The sequence below is a fragment of the Dama dama genome, chromosome X (genome assembly GCF_033118175.1).
Source record: "Dama dama isolate Ldn47 chromosome X, ASM3311817v1, whole genome shotgun sequence".
Classification (NCBI taxonomy): Eukaryota; Metazoa; Chordata; class Mammalia; order Artiodactyla; family Cervidae; genus Dama; species Dama dama.
Genome location: NC_083714.1, coordinates 97,119,006 through 97,145,139, shown reverse-complemented (window position 1 = coordinate 97,145,139; position 26,134 = coordinate 97,119,006). Strand labels below are relative to the sequence as shown.

At 41.3% G+C, this 26,134-nt stretch overlaps 2 protein-coding genes across 2 annotated transcripts; both read left to right on the top strand.

The window, feature by feature from the left end:
- The first annotated feature begins 307 nt into the window (after positions 1-307).
- Positions 308-1,502, top strand: LOC133051757 (45 kDa calcium-binding protein-like). The gene has a single exon (XM_061136365.1). It carries the CDS (start codon positions 420-422, stop codon positions 1,485-1,487), a length of 1,068 nt encoding a protein of 355 aa, XP_060992348.1. The 5' UTR covers positions 308-419; the 3' UTR covers positions 1,488-1,502.
- Positions 1,503-4,573: 3,071 nt separating this feature from the next.
- On the top strand, positions 4,574-11,739 carry BMP15 (bone morphogenetic protein 15). The gene is made up of 2 exons (XM_061137037.1): positions 4,574-4,901; positions 10,883-11,739. Exons 1-2 carry the CDS (start codon positions 4,574-4,576, stop codon positions 11,737-11,739), a joined length of 1,185 nt encoding a protein of 394 aa, XP_060993020.1.
- The last annotated feature ends 14,395 nt before the right edge of the window (positions 11,740-26,134 follow it).

Sequence of the window (26,134 nt, the reverse complement as noted above, 5' to 3'; positions counted from 1 at the left end):
CACAACAAAAGAAGCCACTTGTGATGAGAAGCCAGGGCACCACAATGAAGAGTAGCTCCCACTTGCCACAACTAAAGAAAGCTCGAGTGCAGCAGTGAAGACCCACCACAGCCAATAAATACACCAATAAATATTTTTTTTTAAAAAAGAAAGCTGAGATTGAGAGAGGTTGAGCAACAAGGAACCAGGAATTCTAACCCAAATCATGTTCTTTCCAGGGTAATATATTGTCTCTTTACTTCTTTTGATCCTGAATCAAAATCTCACTATTGCCCGGAAGAAAGATGACTGCGGCCTAAGCGGAGGCCCTTTGGAGCCGTAGCGGGCACTCAAGCCACGCTCGCGGATCCTGGGTGAGGGGAGGGAGGCCGCTCCTGGCCACACTTGCAGCCTGTCCCGCAGCACAGACCCCAGCGGCCATGGCCTCCAGGCAGGCTCCCCTCTGTGGCCTGGCTCCTTGCTGCCTCTGGCTCCTGGTCATTGTCCTTCTGATGGATGCGTCTGCCCGGCCTGCCAACCACTCGTCTGCTCGAGAGAGAGCAGGTAATAGGGAGGAAAACGAGATCCTGCCCCCGGACCACCTGAATGGGGTGAAGCTGGAGATGGACGGGCACCTCAACAAAGATTTCCACCAGGAGGTCTTCCTGGGCAAGGACATGGATGACTTTGAGGAGGACACAGAGCCTCGGAAGAGCTGGAGGAAGCTGATGATCATCTACTCCAAGGTGGATTTGAACACTGACAGGAGGATCAGCGCCAAGGAGATGCAGAACTGGATCATGCAGAAGATGGCTGAGCACTTCCAGGAGGCTGTTGCCAAGAGCAGGGTGCACTTCCGAGCCGTGGACCCCGATGGTGACGGCCACGTATCTTGGGATGAGTACAAGGTGAAGTTTTTGGCGACCAAAGGCCACAATGAGAGAGAAGTTGCTGAAAAGATAAAGAATAAGTGGGACCTGAAAATCGATGAGGAGACACAGGAAGTCCTGGAGAACCTCAAAGACTGCTGGCATCAGGCGGACAACCCGCCCCTGGACCTGCTGCTGACAGAGAGCGAGTTCCTATCATTCCTGCACCCCGAGCACAGCCGTGGCATGCTGCAGTTCATGGTCAGGGAGATCATCCGGGACCTGGACCAGGACGGTGACAAGAAGCTCTCACTGTCTGAGTTCATCTCTCTGCCCGTGGGCACCGTGGAAAACCAGCAGGGCCAGGATGTTGACGACAGCTGGGTGCGGGATAGGAAGAGAGAGTTTGAGGAGCTGATCGACGCCAACCAGGATGGGATCGTAACCATGGCGGAGTTGGAGGACTACATGGACCCCATGAACGAGTTCAGCGCCCTCAATGAGGCCAAGCAGATGATCGCTATCGCTGACGAGGACCAGAATCACTACCTGGAGCCAGAGGAGGTGCTGAAGTACAGTGAGTTCTTCACGGGCAGCAAGCTGGTGGACTGCGCCCGCAGCGTGCACGAGGAGTTCTGAGCCACCGCTGCATCCCCCGCCCCCCTCCCCAGCCCCCCGCAGCACCTCGCAGGCTGCCCGCACTCTGATTCCAGTGTAATCGCTGCATCTCACTTCTGAGAACTCAGAGCCCTGCTGCCGGAGGCACTGACCACATCAGGACGGCGGGCTCCCCCACCGTGCGAAACGACGAAGCTCCTGCTATTCCCTTGAAAACTGAAAGGTGAAGCTTTGCTGGAAATCGGCAGCCAGTGGCCAGGGTGGGGCGGGGTGCTGGGTAGAGCTGTGAGAGCCGCCAGCCCATGGCCTTCAGTCTCTGAGGAGCATGAATATTGGTGATAGGAATCACATTAATTTACTTCAAAATATAGTTGCCTTTTTCTCTCAAAAAAAAAAATCTCACTATTATGGCAGAAAAATGTTCTTGATGAATATAATTCCACTCAAATACCAGAGAAACATCAAAGAAAACTGGCTAGGAATACTTTACTAGTTGTTCTGACAACTTGTACTTTTATTGAGTTATGTTGGATAGAAAATAGGAAGTTTAATTGGTAACAGACAGAGGTCAGGCGCCAAAGAGAATGTTAGGAGGCAGAGAAGGGGTAAGAAAGAAGGGAGAAGTGGTGTGGACATGGAAGACAGAGAAACTTCTGGGATACCTCTCCACAGCTCATAACAGGTCATTTCAAGGTGAGCCCAGCTTTCTGGTGAGCACATCTCAAGGTGAGCCGAGCTTTCTGGAGAGCACAACTTTCATTAAATGTAATAATAATTAACCTGTGTCCAGTATTCACTTTGTGCCAGTCACTCTTTTAAGTCCATTACATGTATTAACTCATTTAACACAACAATCCTGTGAGTTGTCTTTTGATTAATCTCATTTTACATAAATATTAGAAAATTGAAGCAGAGAGAGGCTACAGTTTCTATTTCACACATGAGGAAACTGAGGCACAGAGAAGTTGAGTAACTTGCCCAAGGTTAAGCTAATGAATGGTAGAGCTGGAGTCTGAATTTAGGATTTTGACTCTAGCGCCATGTTCTTACTCATCATGATATAGTATCCCTCCCAACATGTAAAGATAATAATTGTTTAAGGAAATGTTTACTTCAGGTGTGTGCATGCACATGTGTGCTTGTGTTTATAGTGGGTTGGATGAAAGTGTATTTATTCCTGTGAATCAGACAAAAGTGTCTAAAAGCTACTGTTCTAGCAATAGTAGCAATGCCTGAATTGCACACCTTCAAACTCACTAGAGATAATGCCAGATTGCTCTCTAAAACAATTGTACCAAATCACATTCCTATCAGCAGTGTAAGAAAGTTACCTGGATTCTACATCCTCACCTGAATTTAATAGCATCAGACTTCTGATATGTTACCAATCACATTTTTCTGATTTCTTTTACATCTTTTCATGTTTTGGCCATTCGGGTTTTGCCTATTGTGAATCATCTGCTTATATCCCTTACTTGTATATCATTGTATACAATAAAAATGTACACAATACAACACTCACAACAATTCTCTGTAGGCTCAGGCGGTACAAAAAAGGAAACTCATTAGTCATTACAGATTACTGGGAGTAATCTTGTTAGAGGTCACCAGCTAATAAGTTGTTGACTTGGGATGTGAGTTGAGACCTAGGGGACCCATATCCTTTGTTTTAAAATACATGCCAGGGACCAAGGCCTAGTTAGAAAAAAACAGAAGAAGGGAACAAATAATTTCCAGCATGTAACCATGTATGTCTAATGAGGTTTTGTTGGGATGAACACAGATTATTTCCTTGTATCTTCACAACAAGCTGTGGGATAAAACATTTTATCTCCATTTTACAGGTGAGGAGACTGAGGCTCAAGGAAATGAAGAGATTTGCTTTGGAGAGGTTAAATGACTGCTAATAAGAAACAGAATCAATAACAATCCAAACACAGGTCCATTGCTTACAAAGTCCATACCTGTTCCACAGAGCCATGTCTTGACCTCCTGTCCCACCTTCTCCTTAGAGCTCCAGGAAATTGCTTCTTCTTGGACAGGGCCAGAACTACACCTACCATTTTTCTGCAGAATCCTGGTCTGGGATAGCCTTAACGAACTGGTTCAGCCCTGATGCCTCCAGTAACCAACCAAGCTAGGTGAGCTCCTAGCCAACTTCCACAGATTCAGCTCCCACTGCCCTATGCTTCTCTGGTGAAACCCACACAGAATCTCAACACCTTCCATGGAAAAACCAGAAAATTCTAAGTCAGAGTTCTCAAACTTGGCTGCACATTAAAATCACCTGCAGAACTTTAAGAAATCCTGATGCCCTGGTAATACCCCAGACTGACCCCATCAGAATCTCTGGGGATGGTACCCAGGCATCCATAATAATTAAAACTCCCCACGTGATCCCAGTATAGAGTCAAGATTAAGAACCACTGTTGGGGCATCTTCTTCAAGTTCCAGCAGCCATACTCACAGAGAGGTTCCCACGTTTTAGTATTCACATGAACTTCTTGGAGGACTTAAGATTCAGATTTCTGGCACTTACGCTCAGGGAGTCCATGTTTTCATCTGGACCCAGAAGCCCAAATTCTTAACAATCCCCTCAGATAGTTCCACTGCAAGTCCTTAGCAGACCACATTTTGAGAAATGCTACATTAGGAAAAGAATTGAATGGAAGTGGGGTGGGAACAGGAGGCCTCTGGCCCTTTAAGGACTGATTAAGAGACTACCTTTAAAGCTGTGAAGCAGAGCAGGCTAGGGCTGCTGCTTTTCATCCTAATGGATAAGGTAAGGGAGCAGGTCCTGGAATGGGCCTCTCCTTTTAAATACAATCTTGCTCCCAGCCCTGGAGAGCAGGATGGGCACGCTGCCTTGTCCCACCTGCTGTTTCTGTTTGTTTGATGCAAAGAGGACGATTTAGAAGACGTTTTTGGTTCAGGAGATCCTACCAGAGGAAGAAACATAGGACCTGCCTGCCAGCCTTTCATTTTTCCTTGCCCTGTCCTTTGTGGAAGTGGAGCCTGGATGCTGTTACCCACATAAAAGGAAAGGTTTAAAGTGGCATCCTTTGGACTTTTACCAAAACATGTTGCTGAACACCAAGCTTTTCAAGATGGTCCTCCTGAGCATCCTTAGAATCCTTCTTCTTTGGGGACTGGTGCTTTTTATGGAACATAGGGTCCAAATGACACAGGTAGGGCAGCCCTCTATTGCCCACCTGCCTGAGGCCCCTACCTTGCCCCTGATTCAGGAGCTGCTAGAAGAAGCCCCTGGCAAGCAGCAGAGGAAGCCGCGGGTCTTAGGGCATCCCTTACGGTATATGATGGAGTTGTACCAGCGTTCAGCTGACGCAAATGGACACCCTAGGGAAAACCGCACCATTGGGGCCACCATGGTGAGGCTGGTGAGGCCGCTGGCTAGTGTAGCAAGGCCTCTCAGAGGTGAGTTATCATACTATATTGTTCTGGTGGGGGGTTGGGGGAGGAAATGGGGAAGAAGAGTGTAGAAAAAAGTGGATCTGTCAGTTTTCTGTCAGGCTTCACATTGCCTACAGGGTAGGTGGTTTTCTTTGGGCTTGGTTTCTTGATTTTCAAAAGATGGCACCCTTGGGAGAACCTGGCTCCAAATTTGCTTCCCTTTAGGGCTCCAATTTAAGAACAGATTGCCTTGGGGCCTACCTGAGGACTTTGTCCCAAGCCCCAGGGCAACTGAGTGATGTGTCAGCTCCTAGCTTTCAAAGAAAGTCTTAATGCTTATTATATCACTGAAAATTATAATTGAGAAATACTCATTATATTCTTTGGAGGACTGTTTGGGTTGTTTTATTCTTAGAAGACAAAAGGTACAGGATGTTGAGTTGGGGAAATTTACAGGGCCTCAGAAAGGACAGAAACAGGCTCACACCTGAGAGTCTGTTATTGTATTTAATCCTTAATGATAGGGACTCTCCTTAACTGTCCTGAAAGACTTAGCCTGATTTTTAAAGAAAAGTGAAGCAGAGAGAGAAGTTAAGTAACTTGCAGAGGTCACAAGGATGGGGTGACAGAGGCAGGAGTTGAGCTTCAAGTCTGTCTTACAGTCTGTGCATAACTACTTAAGTGTTTTGAATGTCATACCCCGATATCCTTGCATACGAAGCAGTTTTTCTGTTTAGACTAAGTTGCTAGTTTGGGTCTGTGGTACCAAATGTATTTTGGAATTTTCCTTGTTTCCCTCATGGTTGCTTCTGCTTTAAACATCTTCATTAGACACTGATCTAGGGCAGTAGTGGGCTTCTGCAGTGCAGGGTTCTCTAAGGAATGAAGAAAGCCATCAATTTCAAGGAAATCTTGGGAACCTGGTGAAATCAATCTTAAGCCTTTGCTAGTCTCAGAGATGACAACAGACATGATTTACCTCCCTCCTCCAAGTAAAACCACCACCATTCCCCTAAGCTAAACTTTAGTGTGTGCTTACCATGTGCCAGGCATTAGGCAAAGTACTTTTACAAACATTATCTTCCTTAATCCTCCCCAATATCGTATGAAGTAGGTGTGTGTGCGAGCTCAGTTGTGTTTGACTCTTTGAGACCCCATGGACTGTACCTGCCAGGCTCCTCTGTCCATGGAACTTTACAGGCAAGAGTACTGGAGCAGGTTGCCATTTCCTCCTCCAGGGGATCTTCCCAACCCAGATATCAAACCCACATTTTCTGTGTTTCCTGCACTGGCAAGAGGATTCTTTACTACTGCTCCACTATGGAATACTATGAATATACCCATTATATAGGTGAAGAAAATGAGGCTCAGTGTAACACAGCTAGTAATTAATAGAGCTGGGTTTCTAACCCAGGCTTTCAGGCTTCAGAGCCTGTGCTTTTAATTACCCTGCTGTGCTGACTGCTTAACAGACTTTAATTGAGCACCAAGCGCTGTGTTTGGGTTGGGTATGAAAAGGCAAATAACTGCTCTAGGAGCCCCCACTATACTAGAATAGATATATAAGTAATAACATAATGGTGTTACAGCACAGCAAATTCTTTGAAAAGAATAAGCAGTAGGATTCCTGGGACTCCAAGAAGAAATGGGTTGCTGCCTAGGGCAAGGAGAAATAGTTGAAATAGTTGAAAGACCTCATTGGAGACGTAGCATTTGAGCCAAACTTTGCAGAAGGAGTAAAGAGACTTTGGATACAGGGAGGGAAGTGCATTCTGATTGAGGAAAAAGAAGATAACTTGGTATGGTTGGAGATTGACTCAAAAAGTATTTATTTGGCAACTGCTAAGTGCTAGGCATTGCTCTAGGTGTTGGAATGTGATGAAGATAGGCATGGTTCTCTGGGTGAGACAAGTAAGTAAACATGGATAGTTGTAAATTGTGATAAATGCTACCAAAGAATGAAATAGGTGGTTCTGATAGAGAATAGCAAAGAAATCTACCCTTTGCATGGGATTGTCAGTGAAGGCATGTTTGAAGAGGTGACATTTGAGCTGAGGTCTATAAGGTAAGAAGCTTGGCATGAGAAGAGAAGAGAGAAGTCTCATCTAGTCAGAGGGAACGACATGTACAAAGCCCTAAAGGTGGAAACAAGTACTTGAAGAATAGAAGGAAGATCAGGATGGTTGGAGCCTAGTGAGATTGTAGAGAGAGTTGTGGGATATGAGACTGATGAGAATCAGGGATGCAGTGGTCATTACAAGGGATCTGGATTTCATTCATAAGCAGCATAAATCAATTCTGTACAGATGGTATGAGGCTAGAAAGTAGAATGTCTAGAATTAGGCCAGTGTCTTGGTCTGACTGTGGGACATACTGGTAGCTAGGGACTTTGGAAAGGATCCAGAAATGGATGACATGAGAGTTGGGTCTGATCATTCCATCAGGAGATGACCCAGCTGAATCAAGCTTGCTTCGAGAGCTATTCTAGGTTCAATTGCACAGGATGTGTGAGTCAGACATTTCCCTGAAAAGTTCTGAGCAGACCCTTCCTGGCCCTGATCCTTAGCAGCCCCACCCTGCTTCAGGAAATACGTGATGTCAGGGTCTGAAAGGAAAGGGTAGTTCCTCACCAGACTGCCTGCTAGAAATTTGGTTTAGATTCCTTTTTAGGTAGGGTGGGGCAGATGTATGGGTGGGTGTCTTGGAAAGATTATTACAGGATGGGAGTATGGAGTAACTTGAGAAAGCAATTACAAGCCTGGCTTGAGCTTTGTATGAGTGAAATCCAAGTGCCCCAAACTTGAGGGTGTATTAAGCATGAGTTGGAACCTGAACTTTAAAAAAAATTGATGTATGGTTTCATTTTCACTCATATGTGGAATATAAAAACAAAACAAGTGAAAAACAAAAATTAAAAACTCAGAAACAGAGATCAGATTAGTGGTTACCAACAGGTAAAAGGGTTGGAGAGTGAGCGAAATAGGGGAAGGGAGTTAATTGTGTGGTTACAAATGATGGTAACTAAGCTTGTGGTGGTGATCACTCTGTAGTGGACACTAGATGTTGATTTATGATTATGAATTTTGCACCTGAAACTTGGATACATAACTAAAAAAATCCTGATGCATCAAAACATTCAAGAGCTTCTATGTTGAACATCCCAAGCCTACTGAATTCCAGGCTCATGGATTCAGTGGAGAAGGAAGATTAGGTAGATAATATGTAAATTAGCATGGCCATGGTTAGTGACTGGACATGGAACAACAGACTGGTTCCAAATAGGAAAAGGAGTACGTCAAGGCTGTATATTGTCACCCTGCTTATTTAACTTATATGTAGAGTACATCATGAGAAACGCTGGGCTGGATGAAGCACAAGCTGGAATCAACATTGCCGGGAGAAATATCAATAACCTCAGATATGCAGATGACACCACCCTTATGGCAGAAAGTGAAGAAGAACTAAAAAGCCTTTTGATGAAAGTGAAAGAAGAGAGTGAAAAAGTTGGCTTAAAGCTCAACGTTCAGAAAACTAAGATCATGGCATCTGGTCCCATCACTTCACGGCAAATAGATGGGAAAACAGTGTCAGACTTTATTTTTTGGGCTCCAAAATTGCTGCAGATGGTGATTGCAGCCATGAAATTAAAAGACGCTTACTCCTTTGAAGGAAAGTTATGGCCAACCTAGACAGCATATTAAAAAGCAGAGACATTACTTTATCAACAAAGGTCCATCTGGTCAAAGCTATGGTTTTTCCAGTAGTCATGTATGGATGTGAGAGTTGAACTATAAAGAAAGCTGAGCGCGAAGAATTGATGCTTTTGACCTGTGGTGTTGGAGAAGACCCTTGAGAGTCCCTTGGACTGCAAGGAGATCCAACCAGTCCATCCTAAAGGAGATCAGTCCTGGGTGTTCATTGGAGGGACTGATGTTGAAGCTGAAATTCCAATACTTTGGCCACCTGATGTGAAGAGCTGACTCATTGGAAAAGACCCTGAGCTGGGAAAGATTGAGGGCAGGAGGAGAAGGGGACGGCAGAGGATGAGATGGTTGGATGGCATCACCGACTCGATGGACATGGGTTTGGGTGGACTCTGGGAGTTGGTGATGGACAGGGAGGCCTGGCGCGCTGTGGTTCATGGGGTCGCAAAGAGTCGGACACGACTGAGCGACTGAAATGAACTGAATTGAACTGATGGTTAGTGATAGGTAAAGGTGACACTTTTTCTTGCTATGCCTGGTTTTTGTAATCGTTGCTCTTGACCATTGCCAGGAGAGGGCGCAGAAGGTCAGAGCACTGCAGGTCCCGCTTTTCAATGCTTTGGCCACTAGGTGTCAGCATCAGAGTTTAGATTAAGACAATCACTTTGTAGCTCAGCTGGTAAAGAATCCGCCTGCAATGACAGAGACCTGGGTTCGATCCCTGGGTTGGGAAGATCCCCTCGAGAAGGGAAAGGCCAGTATTGTGGCCTGGAGAATTCCAGGGACTGTATAGTCCATGGGGTTGCAAAGAGTCGGCACTGACTTTCACTTTCAAAAGATGCAGCTTTTATTTTTTTTTTTCATTTATTTTTATTAGTTGGAAGCTAATTACTTTACAATATTCTAGTGGTTTTTGCCATACATTGACATGAATCAGCCATGGATTTACATGTGTTTCCCATCCCGATCCCCACTCCCACCTCCCTCCCCATCCCATCCCTCTGGGTCTTCCCAATGCACCAGCCCTGAGCACTTGTCTCATGCATCCAACCTGGGCTGGTGATCTGTTTCACCCTTGATAGTATACTTGTTTCAATGCTATTCTCTCAGAACATCCCACCCTCACCTTCTCCCACAGATTCCCAAAGTCTGTTCTGTACATCTGTGTCTCTTTTTCTGTTTTGCAAATAGGGTTATCATTACCATCTTTTTAAATTCCATATATGTGTTACTATACTGTAATGGTCTTTATCTTTCTGGCTTACTTCACTCTGTATAATGGGCTCCAGTTTCATCCATCTCATTAGAACTGATTCAAATGAATTATTTTTAAGGGCTGAGTAATATTTCATTGTGTATATGTACCATAGCTTCCTTATCCATTTGTCTGCTGATCCCACTCCTGGGCATACACACCGAGAAAACTAGATCTGAAAGAGACACGTGCACCCCAATGTTCATCGCAGCACTGTTTACAATTGCCAGGACAAGATGCAGCTTTTAAATAGATTTCTTAGCTGAGGTCATTTATATGACTGGGCCTTGTTGAAAACGGTATTTACAATGAATGGGGTAAATGAAGAATAATTTCCAGTAAGGAATGGAAAAGGGGGAGATTGAGGATTAAGGGAGAACCTGCCCAATAATGGAACAGCTGCTCAAGAAGAAATTCAAATAGAAAACAAAAGTAGTAAATAGCTGTCCCAACTAGAAAAAATTATTTTGTGGCATCTCCAACCCAGATGTGAAGCGATAGCAGACCATACCCCCCATATTGGACTGTCACCCTAAAGCTGCCTCTATACAGTGATATAGCATGAGGATTTATTATTAATTCATATGTTTCAATGACCCTCTTAATTGGTCACATTTTTAATAGTCACCTAAATAATACATACAATATATACAGACAGTTCTGTATTTGAGGTGTCTTTCTCAGCCTAGGCCGATGAATGATCTAAAAATGAGACACAATTTGTTATCTTAAGGGGAAAAGACTTGGACTCAAATCTTTATTCTAACAAACACTGGCTTGTGTGTCCTATGGCATAGCTTCTCTGAGCTTCAGTTTCCTTGTCTGCAAAATGGGAATAACAGCTATCTCATAAGGCTATTGTGGATTCAAGAGCTAATGCATGTAAAGCATCTAATGCATTAGTTAAGTGCTCAATAGATCGCTATTATGATCTTGAATTCATTTCAGGGCTGCTTGTCAGTTTGTACTGAGCAGGTCTGTTAGGGAGACTAAGGCTAGGAGGTAAGAAGCTAATGCTTTGCTCTTGTTCCCTCTTACTAATGCAGGCTCCTGGCACATACAGACCCTGGACTTTCCTCTGAGACCAAACCGGGTAGCCTACCAACTAGTCAGAGCCACTGTGGTTTACCGCCATCAGCTTCACCTAACTCATTCCCACCTCTCCTGCCATGTGGAGCCCTGGATCCAGAAAAGCCCAACCAGTCACTTTCCTTCTTCAGGAAGAGGCTCCTCAAAGCCTTCCCTGCTGCCCAAAGCTTGGACAGAGATGGATATCATGGAACATGTTGGACAAAAGCTGTGGAACCGCAAGGGGCGCAGGGTTCTACGACTCCGCTTCATGTGTCAGCAGCCAAGAGGTAGTGAGGTTCTTGAGTTCTGGTGGCATGGCACTTCATCATTGGACACTGTCTTCTTGTTACTGTATTTCAATGACACTCAGAGTGTTCAGAAGACCAAACCTCTCCCTAAAGGCCTGAAAGAGTTTACAGAAAAAGACCCTTCTCTTCTCTTGAGGAGGGCTCGTCAAGCAGGCAGTATCGCATCTGAAGTTCCTGGCCCTTCCAGGGAGCATGATGGGCCTGACAGTAACCAGTGTTCCCTCCACCCCTTTCAAGTCAGCTTCCAGCAGCTGGGCTGGGATCACTGGATCATCGCTCCCAATCTCTATACCCCAAACTACTGTAAGGGAGTATGTCCTCGGGTACTACACTATGGTCTCAATTCTCCCAATCATGCCATCATCCAGAACCTTGTCAATGAGCTGGTGGATCAGAGTGTCCCTCAGCCTTCCTGTGTCCCTTATAAGTATGTTCCCATTAGCATCCTGCTGATTGAGGCAAATGGGAATATCTTGTACAAGGAGTATGAGGGTATGATTGCCCAGTCCTGCACGTGCAGGTGACAGCAAAGGTACAGCTAGATCAGGTTTGCCCAAGAAATTAGAAAAGGATTTATAATAAACAAATATTGTTAAATCTGAAAGTGCTCAACCCAAGTGCTCTACCCAATCTGTAGATTCTATTCCTTGCCTTCAGTGTTGTACTTCAAGATTTCTTCCCCTATTTATGAGTGCCTCACTTTATAAAAACAGTTCTGATGCCAAATATCAGTATGTTTTGACCACTAGTCCATCTTCTGAGGATCTAGAAGGTTTGGGGTGAAGACAGCAACTTGAGATTTTATACTCCTCTTCCTTGCTCCTGAATCCTAGAAACTATTTCTTAATTGAAGAGACTGCTTGCTTCTGTATTTGGATTTCCCTCTAAACTTAAAACTGTTTCTTAATGGACTAGGAAACTTTTAAGCAGTAATATCCCTAGAAATCTTTTGAAGGGAACAGAAGGGAATCTTTTTCTAAGCCATCAGGGTTTTTCCTCTCAGGCTCTAAACCTGGCAAAAATGCCTGGGATGATCCCTTTATTACCCTGCCATGAAAAGAACAGCCTTTAATAAAGCCAGTAGGGAAATGTGTATGGAGCAGAGATGACAATCATTTCAAAGCCTCTTATATCTATAGTGAAAAAATGAGTTGTCATTGTTGATTAGGATTATGTATGGGGGAGTCATTTTAAATTTTCTCTGGAACAATAGATTTCACAGGGTATTTTCTCATTTTAGGTAATCATTAAACCCTTGTTAATGATCCCACAGAGAAAGCTTGCTGGTGGCTCAAAGCCTGAGAGTTAGCCTGTTTGGGAGTGGAAGGCATAGAAGGCTGCAACTAGGAAGGTTAATAGGGCTGTGGGGGAAGGATGAAATGTGTTGAGACCTGGAGCTGACTTCATACTAGGCTTGCTTGTTTGTGTGTTCAGCTGGGCTCTGAGCATGGGTCTCTGGGAGAGACAGGCTTGCTGTATTGGGAGGCATGGAGTCCTACTTTGGACTAAATAATGCTTGCACTGTGACTCTTTTCTATTCCTGTGCTGTATTGAAGTAATGGGGACTGGGTTGTGTTGCAAATAAATCATTTTTGTTGTTATAGAGAGTCTTGAATGTTTGGGGAATTGGGAGACAGTGGGTGGAAGGAATTTATTTTCTTTATTCCCTTAGGCTATGGCCAGGAACTCAACCCCAATCACCCAGCGTGGAGTTGGAATTCTCCCTGAAGGCAGCACAGCTAGCAATCAGCTCTCACCAAAGGGACCCCTTGAGGTAGCCCAGTAAGGCATTTCCCCTGCCCAACTGTTCCTTGATTAATCTTATGGTTGTTGTCAATGAAATGGGACGGATTTAGGGTGGTTTCATATATCGAAATATTTGCCAAACATATATCCCTATCTCTTTTTTACCTACCCATTGTACATTAACTTATTTTTACCACTCCATTCTCAATAATTGGTTCCAATTAAACTAAATATCTTACATGTCTATAAATACATAAGGAAATATATGTATACATACATACAAAGAACACATAAATACATAACCCCTCTTCCGACTGAGGGGTTATACCTTAACACCCTTTTGTCCATCTACCTTCTTTATTGTATCTTTAGGAATCAGCTCAAGTATTTCTCTTCATCTTGATGCCCCTCATGATACCCTTGACTCAAGTAGGATCTCACTCTCTGTGCTCACAGCATTGTTTGCTTTCCTTGAAGACACTCTAGTGTAACTGTCCTTGTTGCCAAAATATGAAGCTTCTTTTGAGAGTTTCAACTGTGTTTTACCCATTTCCTTATTATTGGAGACTGGTCCTTGATGGATACAAGCATTGGATAGTCACACTTTTTTGTGAGGGATGCATTCTTCCTAACATGGAATTTCAATGTTCACATAGCTCATTTTCCACTGGAATAAATGCAATACAAGATAAACTTTGTATATAAAGCAGGATGAATTTTTGTGCCTCATTATTTCAAAATCATGATTCAAATTAGAATGTTACAGCTGAATTCTTGAGTAAGGCAGTTCTTGGGATTGTTAGATAGTCTGTGAGTTAAAATGGGAGAGTAAATGTTGGCTTCCAGGCCAGTGATTTCTGCAACCCAGCTGGGGTAGGCACAAATACCGAACAGGCCTGAATGTAGACCTCGGTCCCAGGACCAGATTCTGAATTCAGCATCTCAGTGTTCTTTGGAATTTTCAGGAAATCATGATCTCCTAGCCTTGATTTCTGAATATGTCTGAAACTTAATCTGTTTATGGAGGGCTCAGAGTTAATTCGGAGAAGGTAATGGCACCCCACTCCAGTACTCTTGCCAGGAAAATCCCATGGATGGAGGAGCCTGATGGGCTGCAGTCCATGGGGTCGCTAAGAGTCGGACACAACTGAGTGACTTCACTTTCACTTTTCATTTTCATGCATTGGAGAAGGAAATGGCAACCCACTCCAGTATTCTTGCCTAGAGAATCCCAGGGATGGGGGAGCCTGGTAGGCTGCCATCTATGGGGTCACAAAGAGCTGGACACGACTGAAGCGACTTAGCAGCAGCAGCAGGGTTAATTGGACCTATTATCCATGAAGCCCTGAGCTGTCAGAATATACAAGGAAAACACTAGCAAGATGGAATCAGTTGTGGTTGATGTTACAGATTCTTTTCTTTTGAAATACTGCTTTCAACTCAGCACTTTTTCTCATGTCCAAAGTAAGAGATCTATACCTCAAACCTTTGGGAGAAAGGAGATATGCTTGCTAGTGAAGGAGGATGTATGGATGGCAGTCTGTCTGCCAAAGTGGTTGGAGAGAAAATAGTTACTTGGTCCAGAAACAGAAAGCAGAGAGCAAAGTCCATCTTGTCCCAGCTCCCCCACTGAATAGGCTTGGAATCTATTCAATGTGTCCATGCCTAAGGAGCAGGTATTTGAGCTTGTTTCTGACCCTGGAGCTCTGTTGCATTTACCTTGATAGTATATTTTGTCCAATTCTGGACAAAGTTGGGGAGCAGGTGAAATTTATCTTCAGTTTCACCAAGTATTTGGTGCCTAACTTTGTAAAACTTTTCAAATGTCTTCAGTTAAGTCTCCCAACAGAACTATAAAGTGGGATGTATAAGCCCCATTAAAGAAAAATTGGTTTGTTGATATATAATTTGCATACTAAAGAAGCCACAATTTTAAGTGTTCAATTCAGTGGTTTTTAGTATATTCAGAGTTGTGCAGAAAACATTGCAATTGATTTGACCACAAAAAGAAACCCCATGCCTGTTAGCAGTTAATCTCCATTTCCCTCACCCCAGCCCCTGGCAACTATTAATCCATTTATATTCTTTTTCTGTAGATTATGGATATTTAGATAAGTCAAATCATGCAATATTTGGCTTTTTGTGATTGTCTTCACATTAGCATTGCACTTTCAAAGTTCATCTATATCATTCATTCTTTTTTTTTGCTGAATAAAATTCCATTTTAGAATATGCCACATTTTATTTATCCATTTATCAGGTGATGGACATTTGAACTGTTTCTACTCTGGCTATTATGAATAATGCTAACTTGAATGTTCATGTGGAAGTTTTTGTGTGGACATATATATTCAATCCTCTTGCATAAATATTTAGGAGTATTAATGCTGAATCATATGGTATGTCTATGTTTAACATTTTGAGGAACTGTTAAACTGTTCTCCAAAGCAGCTGTACCATCTTACAATCCAAAACTATCTGAGGGTTTCAATTTCCCTACATCGTCACCAACACATCCTCACCAACACTTGTTATTGTCTGCCTTGCTTATTTTAGCCATACTGGTAGAGGTAAAGAGCTATTTTGTTGTGTTTTTGAGTACATTTCCCTGATGACTAACAATGTTGAACAAGTTTATTTGTAACTTGCATATCTTCCTAAATGTTCATTGAAGTCTTTTGCCCAATTTTTAATTGGATTTTCTCATATTTTTGAGCTCTGTAAGTTCTTTATATGTTCTAGATGTTAGTCTCTTATCAGATGTATGATTTGCAAATATTTCCTCTGATTCTGTAGGTTGTCTTTTGACTTTCTTGACTGTGTCCTCTGGAACACAAAAGTTTTAATTTGGAAGAAGTCCAAATTATTTTTATCTTTTGTTCTTATGCTTGTGGTATCATCTAAAAAAACTTTGAATAATTCAAGATCATGAGAATTTACACCTATGTCTTTTTCTAAGTGTTTTTTATAGTTCTTGCTGTAACATTTAGATGTTTAATCAATTTCAGTTAATTTTTGCATAGCATGTGAGATAAAGGTCTAGCTTCATTGATTTGCAAGTTGATGTCCAATAGTCGCAGCACCATTTGTTGAAATGACTAATTTTCCCCCATTGAATTATTTTGGACCTCTTGTCAAAAACTGAACATAAGGGTTTCTTTCTAGATTCTAAATTTTCTTTCATTGATCCATATGTCTATTATGCCAAGACATCACTGTCTTGATAACTGTAGCTTTGTGTAAGTTTTGAAATTGGGAAATGTGATTCCTCCAAATGTTTTCTTCTTTATCAAGATTGTTTAGGGTATTCTGGATCACTTGTATTTCCATATGAATTTTACAATCAGCTTTTCAATTTCTGAAAAAAAATCCAGCTGAGTTTCTGTTTTTTTGATTATGGCCTGAAATTAATCTGTAGATAAGTTTGAAGAGTATTGCCATCTTAAAATTATTGTCTTCTGATCTATAAAAATGAAATGTCTTTCCATTTATTTAGGACTTCTTTAATTTTTTTCCACAGTTTGTCATTTTTCAGTATATGTCTTACACTTTAAATTCATTCCTTAGCTTTTTATTCTTTTTGATGCTATTATTAAAGGATTTTTTTGAAATTTTCAGGCCATTAATTGCTAGTATATAGGAATATAATTTATTTTTATATATTATACTAGTACTCTGCAACCTTGCTGAATTCATTTATTAGCTGTAATAGTTTGTGTGGATTTCTTACTATTTTCTATATATAAGGTCATCTGTGAATATATATAGTTTTACTTCTTTTGATCTGGATTTCTTCTTTATTTCTGCCTAATTACCCTATCTAGAACCTCCAATACAATGTTGAATAGAAGTAGTGAAAACAGATATTACTTTTCCTGATCCTAGAGGGAAATCATTCAGTCTTTTACCATTAAGTTTATTAGTTGTGGCCTTCATAGATCCTCAGCTTCAATACTTACTTTAAAGCTATAGTGATCAACACAGTCTGCTATTTGTGAAAGAATAAACAAATAGATTACTGGAATAGAATAGAGAACCCCAAAATAGACCCACACAAATACACTCAACTAATCTTTAACAAAGCTGCAAAGGCAATTACATGGATAAAGAATAATCTTTTCAACAAATGGTGCTAGAATAACTGGACCACTACATGCAAAAAGAAATGAATCTATACAAAGAGAAGCTATTAAAAAAAACAAATTAAGCACAAAGACTAGTGTGTTAAAGAGCAATGCTGTTTTTACAAAAATGACTTTAATTGAGCATGGGGGAGAAAATCTACTAATATGTACAAAACACTATTCATATACAAAATAGCACAAATTTTACAATGAATACTAAAATCAAATAAAAAGCTGCACATGAAAAAAAAATTAATTGGACATGGAGCACAGATATAAATGTCAAACACAAACTATAAAACTTCTAGAAGATAGGTAAACTTTGATTTGGTAATGACTTTTATTTCTTCCCTATATTTTGCTTTTTGCTCTTTTAGGGCTTTTTATCATTTTATTTCATAAATATCATCTCATTTTAATTTACAGAAATGAAGGTTTCTGGAGACTTGCCCAAAGTCATAAAGCATAGAAAATGAGTGGGTAGTTGGATCCTAAGCCAAATCCATCTGATGGCCTGATGATAACTTTTTAGACATAACAGCAAAAGCATGGTCTAAGAAGGAAAAAACTGATAAGTTGGACTTCATTAAAATTAAAAATTCTGCTCTGCAAAAGACACTACTGAGAATGTAAAGGTTAGCCACAGACTAGAAGGAAGTATTTTCAAAACACAGAAAAAGGACTTGTGGGGTTGGGAGCCAAGATGGCGGAGGAATAGGACGGGGAGACCACTTTCTCCCCTACAAATTCATCGAAAGAACATTTGAACGCTGAGCAAACTTCACAAAACAACTTCTGACCGCTAGCAGAAGACATCAGGCTCCCAGAAAAGCAGCCCATTGTCTTCAAAAGGAGGTAGGACAAAATATAAAAGATAAAAAGAGAGACAATAGAGTTAGGGATGGAGACCCGTCCTGGGAAGGGAGTTGTAATAGAGGAAGTTTCCAAACACCAGGAAACCCTCTCACGGGTGGGCCTGGGGGAAGTTTTCGAATCTCAGAGGGCAACCTAACTGGGAGGAAAAATAAATAAAACCCACAGATTACATGCCTAAAAGCAACTCCCAGCAGAAAAGCACCCCAGACGCCCGCATCCGCAACCAGCAAGTGGGGGCTGAATGGAGAGAAGTGGGCAGCATTGCTTAGGGTAAGGACCAGGCCGAATGCCCTGAGGGCAATCAGAGGGAGCTAACGTGAGATAGCAACTTAAACTATGGGATAGCAAGAGAGAGAGAGAAAAGTAACTGGCCCGAACACACTGCCGGCCATTCGCAGAACAAAGGGACTGAGCAATTCCAGAGAAGAGCTAGCCGGCTGCGGACCGGCCCATCCCCACTGGAGGCAGGAGGCAGAGGGGAGGGGAAAGGGGCAAACTCAGCCCCAGAGACGGCATCCCCTACCAAACTGCAAACAGGCCTCCAGTTTCTAACCAAAGACTTCCTGAGTTTCTGGATGGTCGACATCTGCCTGGAGGACCGTGGCTAGAGGCCAGCTCCCAAGAATAGACACAAGGTGCACGCACCCGACTGGCGCATGGAAACTGAGGCTGGGACCGCGGAGGGGAGAAGGCGCACCGCACCCAGGGAGAGTGCACCCGTCAAGCTCCTGGCTGCCTGAGCTGCTCAGGCTGGGGAAGGCACAAAACGCAGGCCCAACCGAGTCTGCACTTTTGTGGAATACCCGAAAACTGGAACCGCATGCAACGCAGGGCCTGCTCCATATAGAGCATCCGGGAGCCTGAGCAGTGTAGTCGGGGATAGCACACACCCGTGAGCCAGGGCAAGCCCAGTGTGGCCGGAACACTGTGAATGCTACCCACATACAGCGATATCTGTCTGCAGCGCCCCTCCCTCCCAGCAGCAGGACTGAACAAGCTGCCAGGGTTCAGCCTCGGCAGGATCCAGGGGGTACCCTCAGGATGAACAGCGTCAGTGAGAGAGAGAGAAGACACATGAGACCAGCCTTGATAGGGCCAAGTCTGTGTTTTACTTTTTGACAACAGGTTTTATACCCTTTCTCAGAACGTTTTCAAGGTACAAGATGCTTACTAATGCTTACACAGGATTAGTATTACATCATTTTGTTTTTTAGGAAAAGCAGGATGTTTTTTGCTTTCTAATTCTATAATAATTCTTAGCACATGATCTTCTGGCCTTGGGGCTATTAACATTTTATGCAGGTCAGCTGAATGTAAACCTATTTTCCGTTTTTATGGTGACCTTAACTGAAAGGTAGTAGTCTCATAGGGCAATAGTACAGAGTAGAATTATATCCTTGTTAATACAAAAATTAATCCTTCTGCAAAAGTTGTCAGTTGTGTTTATCTAAGAAGTTTACCCCATACTGACTCTGTGACTTTGGTGAGGCAGCTTCTGCCTAGCACTCCTGGCTGACAATTAACAACCATCTCATTGTTACCATACTAAGGCTAAGTTCTTATTTCTCTAGATCTTTAACTATATTAACAATGGTTTCTATAACACAACCTTAGCACATTAAAAGCAAAAACACAGCAAGCAAAACACAGCAAGCAAACGTCAACCCAATAACCACCTATAGAATAATTTTTCTTATGTTTTCTAATAGGACTCCTTAACCCCTCAAAAAGGCTCTATGTCTATTAGGGCTTTTATATAATCAGGCTCTTTATGCTATTTTATGATTAGGATATTATAAGCAATCATGCATATTAGTACCAAGGGCATAAATGCATTTGGCTAACAAACTACCAGCAAAGGAGTTTAAATTAAAACGCTCCTTTCACCCTGGATAATCTCATAAAATACCACCACCTGGGAAACTTACTGATTAAAGTTCTAAATTGATTCTTATTTGGGAAGAGATCGGGGAAGGCCTTCTGCCTGTGTCACAGAAATTAGGGAGTAGTCTATTGAGGCAGGCGTCAGAAAGACAGATATCATCTTTAAGGTGAGCGCCCGGGGCAGCTTTTCGAAATCCCTGAAAACCTGATCTGCCTTGCCTGTCAGGCTTTCTCCTCATGACCTTGTCATGGGTGGGATCTCGTGAGCTGGCCTTTTTGAAACCCCTGAAAACCTGATCCACCTTGCCTGTCAGGTTTTCTCCCTCATGACCTTGTCATGGGTAGGGTCTCATGTGTTGGCTCCTGGCAACAAGCGAACCTAAACAAGAGACCACCTCCGCCCGCCTGTCAGGGCAGAAATTAGACACTGAAGAGACCGGCAAACAGAAGCCAAATAAACAAAGGCAACCGCTTCAGAAGGGACCGGTGCAACAGATTAAAATCCCTGTAGGTAACACCGACTACACTGGAAGGGGCCTATAAATATCGAGAAGTGTAAACTGGAACAAGGAGTTATCTGAAACTGAACCGAACCCACACTGACTGCAACAGCTGCAGAGAAATTCCTAGATATAATTTTACTTTCTTTTTATTAAAAAATTTTTTCCTTTTCTTTTTAATTTTTTCTATTTTCTTTTAAAATTCCCTATTACTCCCCCATTACTCCTTAACTTTCATTTTCATTTTCATATATTTCTACTATTTTTTTAATTAGGAAAAAAATTTTTTTCTTGTTTTATTTTTTTCTCTTATTTTCTTTTAAAGTCCTCTATTACTCCTCTATCACTCCTTCATTTTCATTTTCATTTCACTATAACCTTGCAAAAAAAAGGAGAAGCCATATTTTTAAACCAAACTTCATATATATTTCTAAAATTTTTTGTTTTTGTTTTTAATATTGTATTTTTAAGAGTCTAACCTCTAGATTTTTAATCTTTGTTTTTCAGTATTTGATATCAATTTTGGACATTTAAGAATCCAATATTCAGTACCCATTTTTACTCAGGAGTGTGTTGATTACTCTCTCCCACTTTTGACTCTCCATTTTCTACCTCAGAACACCTCTATTTCCTCCCTTCCCCTTCTCTTCCCAATCCAATTCTGTGAATCACTGTGGGTCTCTGGGCTATGGAGAACACTTCGGGAACAGAGAACTGTGTAGATCTGTCTCTCTCCTCTTGAGTCCCCCTTTTTTTCCTCCTGCTCATCTCTATCTCCCTCCTCCCTCTCCTCTTCTTCATGTAACTCTCTGAACCTCTCTGGGTGTCCCTCAAGGTGGAGACTCTTTTCACCATTAACCTAGAAGTTTTATTATCAGTGCTGTATAGTTGGAGAAGTCTTGAGACTACTGGAAGAATAAAACTGAAATCCAGAGGCAGGAAGACTAAAGCCCAAAACCTGAGAACACCAGAAAACTCCTGACTACTTGAACCATTAAGTAATAAGACACCATCCAAAAGCCTCCATACCTACACTGAAACCAACCACCACCCAAGAGCCAATAAGTTCCAGAGCAAGACATACCACGCAAATTCTCCAGCAATGCAGGAACATAGCCCTGAGCGTCAACATACAGGCTGCCCAAAGTCACACCTAATACATAGACCCCTCTCAAAACTCATAACTGGACACTCCATTGCACTCCAGAGAGAAGAAATCCAGTTCCATGCACCAGAACACCGACGAAAGCTTCCCTAACCAGGAAACCTTGACAAGCCAATCGTCCAACCCCACCCACTGGGTGAAACCTCCACATTAAAAAGGAACCACAGACCACCGGAATACAGAAAGCCCACTCCAGACACAGCAATCTGAACAAGATGAAAAGGCAGAGAAATATCCAACAGGTAAAGGAACATGAAATATGCCCACCAAGTCAAACAAAAGAGGAGGAGATAGGGAATCTACCTGAAAAGGAATTTAGAATAATGATAATAAAAATGATTCAAAATCTTGAAAACAAAATGGAGTTACAGATAAATAGCCTGGAGATAAAGATTGAGAAGATGCAAGAAATGTTTAATAAGGACCTAGAAGAAATAAAAAAGAGTCAATTAAAAATGAATAATGCAATAAGTGAGATCAAAAACACTCTGGAGGGAACCAACAGTAGAATAACGGAGACAGAAGATAGGATAAGTGAGGTAGAAGATAAAATGGTGGAAATAAATGAAGCAGAGAGGAAAAAAGAATCAAAAGAAATGAGGACAACTTCTGGGACAATGTGAAACGCCCCAACATTCGAATCATAGGACTCCCAGAAGAAGAAGACAAAAAGAAAGGCCATGAGAAAATACTCGAGGAGATAATAGCTGAAAACTTCCCTAAAATGGGGAAGGAAATAGCCACCCAAGCCCAAGAAACCCAGAGAGTCCCAAACAGGATAAACCCAAGGCAAAACACCCCAAGAAACATATTAATCAAATTAACAAAGATCAAACACAAAGAACAAATCTTAAAAGCAGCAAGGGAGAAACAACAAATAACACACAAAGGGATTCCCATAAGGATAACAGCTGATCTATCAATAGAAACCCTTCAGGCCAGAAGGGAATGGCAGGACGCACTTAGAGTAATGAAAGAGAATAACCTACAGCCTAGATTACTGTATCCAGCAAGGATCTCATTCAGATATGAAGGAGAATTCAAAAGCTTTACAGACAAGCCAAAGCTGAGAGAATTCAGCACCACCAAACCAGCTCTTCAACAAATGTTAAAGGATCTTCTCTAGACAGGAAACACAGAAAGGTTGTATAAACGTGAACCCAAAACAACAAAGTAAACGGCAACGGGACCATACCTATCAATAATTACCTTAAATGTAAATGGGTTGAATGCCCCAACCAAAAGACAAAGACTGGCTGAATGGATACAAACACAAGACCCCTATATATGCTGTCTACAAGAGACCCACCTCAAAACAAGGGACACATACAGACTAAAAGTGAAGGGCTGGAAAAAAATATTTCATGCAAACGGAGACCAAAGGAAAGCAGGAGTCGCAATACTCATATCAGATAAAATAGACTTTAAAATAAAGGCTGTGAAAAGAGACAAAGAAGGACACTACATAATGATCAAAGGATCAATCTAGGAAGATATAACAATTATAAATATATATGCACCCAACATAGGAGCACCACAATATGCAAGGCAAATGCTAATGAGTATGAAAGAGGAAATTAATAGTAACACAATAATAGTGGGAGACTTTAATACCCCACTCACATCTATGGATAGATCAACTAAACAGAAAATTAACAAGGAAACACAAACTTTAAATGACACAATGGACCAACTAGACTTAATTGATATCTATAGGACATTTCACCCCAAAACAATCAACTCCACCTTTTTCTCAAGTGCACACGGAACCTTCTCCAGAACAGATCACATCCTTGGCCATAAATCTAGCCTTGGTAAATTCAAAAAAATTGAAGTCATTCCAGTCATCTTTTCTGACCACAGTGCAGTAAGATTAGATCTCAATTACAGGAAAAAAATTATTAAAAATTCAAACATATGGAGGCTAAATAACACACTTCTGAATAACCAACAAATCATAGAAGAAATCAAAAAAGAAATCAAAATATGCATAGAAATGAATGAAAATGAAAACACCACAACCCAAAACCTATGAGACACTGTAAAAGCAGTGCTAAGGGAAAGGTTCATAGCATTACAGGCTTACCTCAAGAAACAAGAAAAAAGTCAAATAAATAACCTAACTCTACACCTAAAGCAACTAGAGAAGGAAGAAATGAAGAACCCCAGGGTTAGTAGAAGGAAAGAAATCTTAAAAATTAGGGCAGAAATAAATGCAAAAGAAACTAAAGAGACCATAGCAAAAATCAACAAAGCTGAAAGCTGGTTTTTTGAAAAAATAAACAAAATTGACAAACCGTTAGCAAGACTCATTAAGTAACAAAGGGAGAAGAACCAAATTAACAAAATTAGAAATGAAAATGGAGAGATCACAACAGACAACACTGAAATACAAAGGATCATAAGAGACTACTACCAGCAGCTCTATGCCAATAAAATGGACAACTTGGATGAAATGGACAAATTCTTAGAAAAGTATAACTTTCCAAAACTGAACCAGAAAGAAATAGAAGATCTTAATAGACCCATTACAAGCAAGGAAATAGAAACTGTAATCAGAAATCTTCCAGGAAACAAAAGCCCAGGACCAGATGGCTTCATAGCTGAATTCTACCAAAAATTTAGAGAAGAGCTAACACCTATCTTACTCAAACTCTTCCAGAAAATTGCAGAAGGTAAACTTCCAAACTCATTCTATGAGGCCACCATCACCCTAATTCCAAAATCAGACAAAGATGCTACAAAAAAGAAAAGTACAGGCCAATATCACTGATGAACATAGATGCAAAAATCCTTAACAAAATTCTAGCAAACAGAATCCAACAACATATTAAAAAATCATACATCATGACCAAGTTGGCTTTATCCCAGGAATGCAAGGATTCTTTAATATCTGCAAATCAATGTAATACACCACATTAACAAATTGAAAGATAAAAACCATATGATTATCTCAATAGATGCAGAAAAAGCCTTTGACAAAATTCAACATCCTTTTATGATTAAAACTCTCCAGAAAGCAGGAATAGAAGGAACATACCTCAACATAATAAAAGCTATATATGACAAACCCACAGCAAACATTACCCTCAATGGTGAAAAATTGAAAGCATTTCCCCTGAAATCAGGAACAAGACAAGTGTGCCCACTCTCACCACTACTATTCAACATAGTTTTGGAAGTTTTGGCCACAGCAATCAGAGCAGAAAAAGAAGTAAAAGGAATCCAGATAGGAAAAGAAGAAGTGAAACTCTCACTATTTGCAGGAGGAAACCAGATCTGAAAGAGACACATGCACCCCAATGTTCATCGCAGCACTGTTTATAATAGCCAGGACATGGAAGCAACCTAGATGCCCATCAGCAGACGAATGGATAAGGAAGCTGTGATACATATACACCATGGAATATTACTCAGCCATTAAAAAGAATTCATTTGAATCAGTTCTAATGAGATGGATGAAACTGGAGCCCATCATACAGAGTGAAGTAAGCCAGAAAGATAAAGACCAATACAGTATACTAATACATATATATGGAATTTAGAAAGATGGTATCGATAACCCTATATGCAAAACAGAAAAAGAGACACAGATGTACAGAACAGAATTTTGGACTCTGTGGGAGAAGGTGAGGGTGGGATGTTTCAAGAGAACAGCATCGAAACATGTATATTATCTATGGTGAAACAGATCACCAGCCCAGGCTGGATGCATGAGACAAGTGCTTGGTCCTGGTGCACTGGGAAGACCCAGAGGAATTGGGTAGAGAGGGAGGTGGGAGGGGGGATCGGGATGGGGAATACATGTAAATCCATGGCTGATTCATGTCAATGTATGACAAAAACCACTACAGTATTGTAAAGTAATTAGCCCCCAACTAATAAAAATAAATGGAAAAAAAAAGAAAAAGGACTTGCATTCAAAACATGCAAAGAACCTTTAAAATTCAACAATAAGAAGACAAACAGCTGAATTATAACATGGGAAAAATATATGAATAGAAACCTCATCATAGAAAGCATATACATGGCAAATAAGCATATAAAGAGATGTTCCTCATCATACATCATTAAAACAATGAGATGCCACCACACACCTATTAGAATGGTTCAAATCCAAAACACTGACAGCATCAATTGCTGGTAGGAATGCAAAATGGTACAGCTGTTTTGGAATACAGACTTACAGTTCTAAACATAGTCTACATACTAAACAGAGTCTCACCATACAATCCAGCAACCACAGTCCTTGTTATTATAATGAGTTGATCACCTAATCTATGACAAAGGAGGCAAGAATATAAAATGCAGAAAAGACAACCTCTTCAATAAGTGGTGGTGGGAAAACTGGACAGCTACATGTAAAGGAATGAAATTAGAACACTTCCTAATACCATACACAAAAATAAACTCAAAATGGATTAAAGACCTGAATGTAAGGTCAGACACTATAAAACTCTTAGAGGAAGACATATCAAATACTCTGATATAAGTCACAGCAGGATCTTTTTGGACCCACCTCCTAGAGTAATGAAAACAAAAAACAAAAATTAACAAGTGGGACCTAATTAAACTTCAAAGCTTCTGCACAACAAAGGAAACCATAAGCAAAAGTAAAGGACAA